Source organism: Benincasa hispida, chromosome 3 (assembly GCF_009727055.1).
Source record: "Benincasa hispida cultivar B227 chromosome 3, ASM972705v1, whole genome shotgun sequence".
Classification (NCBI taxonomy): domain Eukaryota; kingdom Viridiplantae; phylum Streptophyta; class Magnoliopsida; order Cucurbitales; family Cucurbitaceae; genus Benincasa; species Benincasa hispida.
The window spans coordinates 63,098,081-63,107,796 of record NC_052351.1 but is presented as its reverse complement, the minus strand read 5'-3'; the positions used below and the strand labels follow the sequence as shown (position 1 = coordinate 63,107,796).

Here is a 9,716-nt window from a genome sequence, read left to right as displayed (position 1 = left end):
AATTTCAAAAAATAAAATAAAAAAAATGAAAAGATCAATTTTTTTTTGGGGATTTTAATATTTTATTTTTTTATTATCTTTCCATTGAAATGTTTTTTCCTTCTTAAAACTTCAGATTATTTAATAATTTAAATGTCATATTACCTAAAATATCCATATAACCATTCATTAAAAGGGAAAAAGGAGAAACCAAATATTTCTTTCATAGTTCTTTTAGATAGTATAGATAAGAGATGACATGATAAAATATGATTTCTTACAAGTCTACTATGTCGTGTGAATGTCAAAAATAAGAAATGGGAAAACTCTTGTTTTTATTTTATTAAATTAACGAGAAAAAAATTTATTCGGGAAAACTCTTGTTTTTTTTTTTTTTTTTGTTAAATTAACGAGAAGAAAATTATTTAATAATTACCCTTTTAGATTTAGATTAGATAGCATACATAGAGTGATAGAGGATGTATAGATGGTTTCTATAGATAGATAAATCTACGAAATAATGTTTTATCCAAATTATTAAAAAAATAATATATTTCAATATTTTTAAGGAAAAACTATACGTGCCACGTGGTAGAATCTAGTATCCTTAAAATGATCAAACCAAACCGACTACTGGGCGGTCGTCGGTCGGTCTTTAACATTCGAAACATTGGTACAATAGTACCCTTGAAACCAATAATGGTAAATTTTGAAACAATGTAGGGGTAAATCCGTCAATAAAGAAAAGAAACACGCGCGGTGTTTTCGGTGGCACGTGTCCACAATGCTGTGAAATTGGCGCCAGTTTTTGTTTCCCGCGCCTCCTCTTCTTCTTCAATTAAGTATCGAATTCTTCAGAATCTTGGTTGGCAAAAGCAAAAACGAAGAAGAAGCCCTAGCACCAAGCCGCTCCCTCTTCCTCTCTTCTCCAGCGTTTTCCGGCGACGTTTCTCTCCGTCAAGGCACTCTGATTGGCCTCAAGGCAGTTTACTCCGGTCTGTAAATTCGGACATTTTTGAACACCAACGACAAGGTTCGGAGTCTTTTCAGTAAGATTGTTGTTTTATTCTCCTTTTCGAATTGGATTAAGTACCCTCTGATTCTTCCACTGTTATGTTTGGGTCAGTTTAGAAGGTTTCGATTACGGTTCTATATGTATTAACATGGTTCGAACGAGTTAAGACTTGATTAAAGTATGCTAATCAGTCTTTTACTTGTTAAAGTTTGTTGTTTGTAGTTTTGATTAAGGTATGTTTTGGAATGTTTGAATGTACGTTTTGCATGATTTCAAACTGATCGAAATTGTTTCTGCATCTTTTATTATTAGAAATCATGTAGTATGTGACTGCATTGGTTTTGTATCTTTTTAATTGTTTTTGCCAAATGAAAGTATGTGGCTGTTTGTTTGAAATTATTTCGAATTTAGAGTATGTTTTGGTTTGTCACATATGACAATTATTGGAAAGTCTGAATGGTTTGGTTTGATGAACTTTTGTTGAAATTGTTATTTGAAACTCTACTTTTTGTATCAAATGTTTGTGAAAGGATTTTGATTGACTCGATGGGTTTTCTGGATATGCGAAGTTTTTATTTTGGGAATTATATGCTTAATTTGTAATAGTCAAAACTTGAATTGATGCTGAACTGATCGACTAAAACTTATTTGTGAGAAGTCACATTTTTGTGCTTTGGCATTCTTTTGGAATGAAGATTCATATCTGTGTGTGTTGCACTCACAACAAGCAATTGAATGTTTTGGCTGATTGCGAATCTACATCTCCAACTGACTGAATGAATGATTGGGGTTATTGATAGGTAACCACGTATGACTGAGCTAATTCAATTGTGCATCTTTCCTGCTCCGCTAAATGAAAGTATCGACTGAACGGAAGTTTTGCTTGATTGAAAATTCTGTCTAATAGACAGTATTGAAAGTTTTGTTTCTTAAAGGTATTGAAATTTTGATCGAAGGTTTTGGTTTTGTTGAAAGACTATTTGAAAGTCTTAGATTGAAATTTTAGTTATGGAAGTTTATTTGATTGAAAAATTGGTTTTGAAAGCACTGTTTATAACAAAGTTTTAATTAAAAGTTTTGCAATGATTTGTATATTCATTTCAAAGACTGATATGAGAATTGCTTATTGAGTTGTGCTCATTTTTGTTTTTCCAAAATGTTTTTCAAATGAAGGATCAAGTGATAGTTTTGAAAGAAGTGAAGCATAGCATTCTAGGACAAGGAGTCAAATAACATTTGTAGGATTTGATAGTCTATCCTAGGAATATCTTGTAGTATGTTGCTTTTGTTGTAAAAGTTTCTAATTGTTATGTTTTTTTTTTTGTAACTTTTATTTTTATTCGTTATATTGAAAAATACGAGCTGTTACAGTTTCAGCTTCAAGGAGAAAAGAAATGTTTTACTCGCACACATTGTTGGCCCGTAAAACCCCATTGGGGACCGTGTGGTGTGCAGCTCATTTGCAGCACCGTCTCAACAAGAAAGACTACGAGAAGACTAAAATTCCTATCGTCGTTGGTTAGTATCTTGTTCATTTTGAATATCTGATGCGCTTGTTCTTGTGTGTAACCAGTTTGATCAGAAGTACCTTCTTTTTTCAATCGAATGGGAGAAAATTTGTTGGGTTTTCATTTTGGGTTTCTGTGATTGGCATTTCAAAGAATTAATTTGTATTGAGATTTTACATTTCCACTAAGATGGGGTTTCTCTGCCTTAATTGTCGAATTCTGGACCATTTGTCATTTGTATCTTCAAGGTATGAGTTTTCAAGTGCATGTATGAGCTTTTGTGAGTTTGGATGATCTCTGATTCTTGTCTGGGATGTATGTCTTTTTGTAGATGCAATCATGTTTGGAGAAGTTCCTCTAGCCCTGCGAACGTCAAGCTACCTTCTCTTGGGTGTTGTGCGAATTTATTCAAAACAAATTGATTATTTAAAACATGATGTCGATGTATTGGTGATGGAGCTACGAAAAATGTATATGCACGCTTCAGCAAAACTCACTTTGCCTGAGAATGCCTATCAAGCACCTTTTCATTCTATCACTTTGCCTGAGACTTTTGATCTTGATGCCCTGGAATTGGATGGTGATACATATCATGATGGGTAATGTCTTTAGATTCCCAACTTTATGATTTATTTGAAATCTCTCTCACACCAATGATTTTGTTCCTACAGAGTTCCAGATACTCATCTCAGGAGTCTGGAAGAGATCACTCTAGCAGGTTTAACAGTGTTTGCCTTTCACATTTACCCTCACCCTTCCCCAGTAATCTCCAACTCAATATTGTCTGGACTTAGAAATCAACTAACCCTTTTGCATTGCAGATCAAATTTCTGTTGGAAGAGATACTTATGTAGATATATCTTTCGATGAGGTTCTGTCTTTTTATTTTTTATTTTTTTTATTTACATTAGTATAGGTTAAGTATCTTTTATACTTTATCTATGTTCATTGTCATTATTAAAATTGCTCAACTTTATACATAGGATGTCATGCAGGATTTATCACATCTTGGAGAGTCTCCTGATTTGGGGATCCAATCAATGGAAGATGAGTAAGTCTCTCATACTTTTCAAGCCGAGTCTTTTTCTTGATCAATGATTGGACTACAACCAGGCGACTGTTCATGTTTTCTTTTCTTTTTTTTTTTTGGGGGTGTACAGCGTGATCCCTCCACCTCATGTGGATACTACTATAAATGTTGAAGTCCCAAGTGTTAATGAAGATGTACTTAACATGACACTTGATGAGGACAATATGGCACAAAGTTTTCCAGAAGTTGAAGTTCCGGATCCCATGTATGTTCAAGATTTTGGTCTGAGTAATCAAAGCATGCGTGAAGTTGATGACTCTCCTGAAAATGTTCGAGAAAGGGAAGGTCTACAAGAAGATGTCCCTGATTTTATTACAAAAGATGTTCCTACGGTGTCTCCACTTGGTAAGGATGCCATGACTGAACCACAAAGCCTCATAGACGAGAATATAAATCAGGAAGATCTTTTACCAATCATGGAAGAAAAGACGACTCTTCCAAGTACATCATTACCGTATGAGCAAAGTGCCGGACCTCCAACTTCTGCTTCTCCACCAGAGGCATTTAGTAAGTTTAATTCTAATTGGTCTATATTTGGAGTTGGATCTAATTGGTGGCAAATAGCTAACAGTTTCTCGTTTTTGGATGTTTTCTTCTCCGTGTGTTGCAGAACAATCTTCCGTGGAACATGTTCTTCAACCCACTCCTCCACAGCAGCCAAGGCCAAGATCAAGGAAGAGAAAACAATTCTTTGACAAGTCTACTGTGTTGACTAATAAGTATGTTTATGATATCTATCATTTAGGTACCATTTGATAACCATTTTCGTTTTTTTATTTTTGGTTTTTGAAAATTACGCTTGTTACCTCCCTATTTCTTACAATGATTTGCATCTTTAAGTATAATGATTGAATTCTTAATCAAATTTCAAACACAAAAACAAAATTTTAAATGCTACTATTTTTAGTTTCCAAAATTTGGCTTGGTTTAAGGGAGAAATTTGGAGGTGTAAGTAGTGGATACGGTCTTAATTTTTAAAAACAAAAATAAAAAACCAAATAGTTACCAAACAGGGTCTTGACTTTTGTGTTTATTGTAATCAGTTATTGATATAGAAAGTTGTGTTGCAGGTTTATGAAAGAGGCTCTCGAGGATTCTAGTGATTTATTACGTGAGAGGAGAAACATTCCAAGCTCTTCTTTGGAGATATGGAAGTTAAACAACAAGTTGAAAAAGGAAAATGTTTTCTATCATCCTTCCATCACTGGTAAGTGGGTTTTTGTTTTGGTTGTTCTTTGTACTTGTTTACGTGTTCCTTTAATAGCATAAAGAAATGAGAATCTATATGCAGGTCTTTGTCATGATCTCTCTGATATTTTTAATGTAAGCTACATTGCTTCAAAATGTCGTACAACATCCTTGGAGGAACATTTTAGGGATCATGGTGATACGAGAAACATTGCTTCAACAAGTGAAACTTTCTTCGGCGAAGCAGATGCTCCATCTCCAGCTCCAGAAGATGCTTCCACTTCACATACCGGAATTCCAACCACCGACGTTCCTGTTGGAAACATTCCTTCAGCAGGCGTAACTTTTTTGCCCTCTGTAGTTGCCTCATCTCTAGCTCGAGAAGCTGCTTCTTCACCACATCCTAGAATTCCACCCACTGTCGATCCTGCTTCTGCTTCCTTTTCTGATATGGAGATTGAACATTGCCGTGATGTTGAGGGCAGTAGGGGGGATGATACCTTGGCGGACTTGGTTGTTCCTCCAACAAGGTTTATGCCTTCTCCTAGGCCATCTGAAGGCTTAGGTTCACCATCACTAATAATTTCATCTACTGGAAGACTGTCAACGCCTGGATCTGTATCAACTGAACCTTCAAGATCCATGTTTGAAACTCCTGGGACAGCTGACGAGGGACTGGATGCGTTAAATCTTACACTCTCGGGTATTCCTGAGCAGATTAGTACTGCAGATGAGGTAGGTCTTTCTGCTAAATCTAATGCTTCGTATTCTTCTGTAATTTATCTAAATAATGCGATCTTCCTTCTTTTTATCAGCCGGAAAAGAGGATAGTACTAGCAGGGCCACAAAAAAGGAAGAAAAAAAAAAAATTCAAATATTAAAGATTTTTTTTGGTCTGTATCATGTTTGGATTGAAGTTGATAAATAATTTAATGCCTTGTTATCATCTTCTTTTTTTTTTTTGGATTTGAATTAGTCTGATACTAAAGATTTAATACATGAACTAATAATTTGAGATGATCTTGGAACAAGAACAAGAATTTTGAGTTAGGATTTATTATTTCCATATCATGTTATATTACCACCTTTGAAAATGCTCAAGTTAAAGTAGTGTTGATTAAATCATAAATCGTCACTTCTTCATTCTTCTATTTAGATGCAAAAATCTTCATTCTTCTATTTAGATGCAAAAATTGAAGTCACAGAATGAAGTTCTAACTTGCTGAGATATATATTGTAGGATCTTTATTTCCTGGAAGCAGATAGCTCACCAACTGGTAAATCAAGTAATGTTGTTCTTCCTGTTACTATTCAGATGTTTCCTTTAAATCTATTTCTTGGGTGCGTCATATAACCTGAAATTCTGTTGTGGTGTTGGGGTGTAACGTGCTTGTACAACAGGGTCTCAGGGAACTCATGGTGTTGACTCGTTGTCAGTGAGAACGAGGTACTCTTCTATCATTTCCATTACAACCCTTTTAGTTACAGTGACCTCATTTATTGATTTTTTTTAGTTAGAAACAAATTTCATTAACAAGGGTGGAAAAAAGATTTCATTGACTAAAGAACATATAGAAGGCCAAATTCGTAAACCAGGGTTACTTTAATTAAAATGGCCAAATCCCCAAAAATCAATGGGTACAAATGATGCCAGAATTTTCTATGATCAAATTAATAGGGTAATTTAAAAACATATATAATATATATAGGGAGAGAGGGAGGTTAAGAGCCAGAAAACTGACGAAGTCTAAAGAAAGTAAAACATTTCAAGTACTCTAAAGTCTAAATGCCTGGTTATAATTGTCCCTCCTTTGTGTTTAATGTGAACAGGGCTGTAGGTCGGTATTTAAGGAGTCTTTCTCCTATAAAATCAATCTCAAATGATTCGACACAAGATCTTTCTTTGAATGGCATCCTAGAAGGAAAAAGAAGAAAGCTATGCGCACGGATGTTCTATGAGATTCTGGTAATTTTTTTCAAAACCTCGGAAACTTGTTGCGCTATATTGGGTTGGTAGAAAAATACCTAAACTTCAATTTGGAAACATCTAATCTTTTATGGTAAAAGAGTTGGTTTTTAAAATTGCAGAAGAATGAATACTAACAGATTATTTGCACATCTTGGGATACTGTATTATGACAAATTGAACATAAACTTTCTTCTTTAGTGGTTCTTTTAAGTTTTTCAGTTTCACCCTTAAACACATAAGGACCTTCTTTACAAACACACTAAAATAAATTTTATTGTCTACTGATATTAGATTTGTGACTGCATTGTTCATTAGGTTTTGAAGAGTTATGGACTTATCGATGTACAGCAAGATGTACCTTATGGTGACATCACTTTGAAATTGACTCCAAAGCTTTCTATGCCTTAAATATAGCACACATTATATATTTGGCTAAGGTGTGCACTGTATTTACCGGTAAGGATCTTACTGCACCTCCCTTTTTTTGTGTATAAAAAAACAATTTCTTTTTCCTTCTCCCCATTAATCTGATTTTGCATAAAATGGAACCTATATATATAAACAGAGAGAGTAGCAAACAATTGTATAAGAAGATTCAATCTTTAGTTTTGGAAGACTTGAGTAATTACTCTATACGGAGGACAAGATTAAAGGATGTGCTTCATGCACTTGTAAGACTATATTGTAGCTTTTGCAATAACTGTTGCAAAGATGTAATGGTGGTAAAACAGAACTTCCTTTAAAATTTATTGGCTGAAGCTGTCCTTTTACCTAAAAAATCCTTCCTACTCGTTTTCGTTTTGGACATTCGATGTGATTGTGTAAATGCTATTTGCTAGGAGGTTGAGTTAATTTTGGACATTTGTTTCTTCTTAAAACAGATCCTGTTAGATGAAAGTTCTACCTCCTGCTTTCTTACGTTCAGTATCTGTATGCATAATTGCTTGCTGTTTTTACATCTAGGTATTGCTATTCTTACCACTACACCTTGTTTATGCCAATGCTGAATCTCAATCTTTAAATAGGTTGCTGATGACCCTCTGACCGCATGGTAGTTTCGGGTAAATGTTCCCTGTTGCAAGAGGAGTTGGATCGGTGTAGCAGTAGCAAATTTTGACCCATGTATAGCATGGTTTGTAATGGTTTTGTGGTAAAATGCCTAAATGTAAATTATTAAAAGGCTAATTATCACTATTTTGTAAATCACATCTTGTATTTATAGATCATATCAGAACTCGTACATTTGATGCGTAGAACATGTCTCTTGCATCGGTTTTGTTTAGATTCAGGATTTCCTTAGATTGCCTTTCCAAGATTTTCAGCATGATTTCTTTAACTTAAAAATAGTTTTTTAAGCACTTTAAATGTCAATCCAAGGAGGCTTTAAATGGGTAATCAAATTGGTTATTACAAGTGTAATTGCTCCACGGTAGGTGTGATGATCTACTACATGGGTGAGCCCTTTGGTTCAAGTTTAGGATGACCCAACAATGCCTAGGAAAAGTAGAAAAGAGCAGAAGCATCCAACTCCAAGCAGTCGATAACTACTCATAGCTATTATCGTGACATCAAAGAAGGGTTTGACCCAATGCTTTATTGCTGTCTTAGTTGATCTTGATTTGACATTAGAAGTATATTGTTTTTTTCTTAATTATCGAATACTTTTGTCTATAAGTACTATATATTTGATTCCATTCATAAATTTTCTTTCCAATGAGTAATAGTTATTAGTGGTGAGCTGTGCTGTGGTAGCTTTAATATAACTTGTGACCATGTAAGTTCAATTAGGCTGTTCTACAAAATTTCTATTACTTTGCCTAGTATAGGCCTTGATATAGGAGCATCTTCTGAGCTCCAAATGTGAGTTCAAACACTGCCTTCCAAGCTTTTAACACCATGTTGGAAAAGAAATAGACAATTTGCCCAATGTGAAATAATATATCGGTCAAATCTAGATAGAAATTTGATTCTTTACTATCTGTATTATATTAAAAGGGATTATGAAGGGGTTTTTTTTTTAACTTTTCTCTTTACTTTTAAACCTTTTCATTATATATCTTTTTTCCTTTCTATACGGAGTCTCAGTTTTTTTCTTATTTATTTTTCATTAGTAAAATATTAGTATAGTGAAATTTAAAATCATATCCATCCTTTAACAAATATATAAATCAATTCCTATAATAAATAAATTTCTTCTTTTTTTGTTGCATCCTTTTATTTTATCTTTCTAAATTATGTCTAATGTTTTATTTTATTTTACTAAAAAACATCTAAAATTACAAAAGAAAATATCTTAATTATTTCATTTCCTCTCTTTTATTATGTTTAAATTTTGTGTCTAATATTTATAATTTAAAATCAATAGAAACTAGAAAATTATGTTTCAAAGATTTTCAATTACGTTCAACACATTTTGTATTGGTAGTATATACTTAGTATCAATTGGGTTAAACTCTTTTTGGCATTTTATGACATACTTACTATTTAAGTTTAATTAAAAGCGAATTCATTTAAAAGTTTGAAACTAAAAGTATATTCATTTAAAAGTTTATGTTCTAAATATTTTTAATCATGTACATCACACGTGTCCTCAAACTAGTTTCAAGTGGTCCTTTGAATCATGTTTATTATTTACTCAAATCAGGTAAGTCTTTGTTGTATTTTTAAATTCAAGATGACCCATCCTAAAGTAGATGAATGTTAGTTGGTTTGTGATCTTCTAATGTACTTGTAAACTTGTGATTTTTATTGAGGATATGATGTCTTTCAAGTTCAGTTATGTTTAGCAAAAAGATCTATACCCACTCTAGTCCTTTTTACTAATCACCAATTAGCACACATACATTGAGAAATTTTAGTACTATGGGACATTTCTTTTCTTTACACTGTAATTTTTTCATACATAAATATTGGTTAGGTTACAAGAGAATTTCATGAACTTTGCTTATAAGAATATTCGTATTCTTT

General features: G+C 33.3%; 1 protein-coding gene across 6 annotated transcripts; it reads left to right on the top strand.

Moving 5' to 3' along the window:
• The first annotated feature begins 829 nt into the window (after positions 1-829).
• On the top strand, positions 830-8,307 carry LOC120072969 (sister chromatid cohesion 1 protein 3). Of its 6 annotated transcripts, none has more exons than XM_039025514.1 (16): positions 830-1,012; positions 1,795-1,929; positions 2,366-2,512; positions 2,834-3,101; positions 3,174-3,220; positions 3,324-3,373; positions 3,498-3,553; positions 3,663-4,099; positions 4,203-4,311; positions 4,663-4,799; positions 4,884-5,515; positions 6,021-6,066; positions 6,182-6,227; positions 6,611-6,746; positions 7,065-7,205; positions 7,775-8,307. In XM_039025514.1, the coding sequence occupies exons 3-15, from the start codon at positions 2,389-2,391 to the stop codon at positions 7,155-7,157; spliced, it is 2,181 nt and encodes a 726-aa protein (XP_038881442.1). In that variant the 5' UTR covers positions 830-1,012; positions 1,795-1,929; positions 2,366-2,388; the 3' UTR covers positions 7,158-7,205; positions 7,775-8,307. The 6 variants fall into 6 exon arrangements, with proteins under 6 accessions (XP_038881442.1, XP_038881441.1, XP_038881436.1 ...); XM_039025513.1 differs by having other exon boundaries at positions 3,486-3,553; positions 6,021-6,057; XM_039025508.1 differs by having other exon boundaries at positions 3,486-3,553.
• Positions 8,308-9,716: the final 1,409 nt, after the last annotated feature.

What these genes read in the sequence shown, in the direction of transcription:
- LOC120072969 (XM_039025509.1), top strand. Translation starts at nt 2,389, where the DNA reads ATGTTTTACTCGCACACATTGTTGGCCCGTAAAACCCCATTGGGGACC. An exon ending in GGAAGAGATCACTCTAGCAG is followed by an intron (nt 3,221 to 3,323) that starts GTTTAACAGTGT and finishes TTTGCATTGCAG; the next exon opens with ATCAAATTTCTGTTGGAAGA. An exon ending in CTCACCAACTGGTAAATCAA is followed by an intron (nt 6,067 to 6,181) that starts GTAATGTTGTTC and finishes CTTGTACAACAG; the next exon opens with GGTCTCAGGGAACTCATGGT.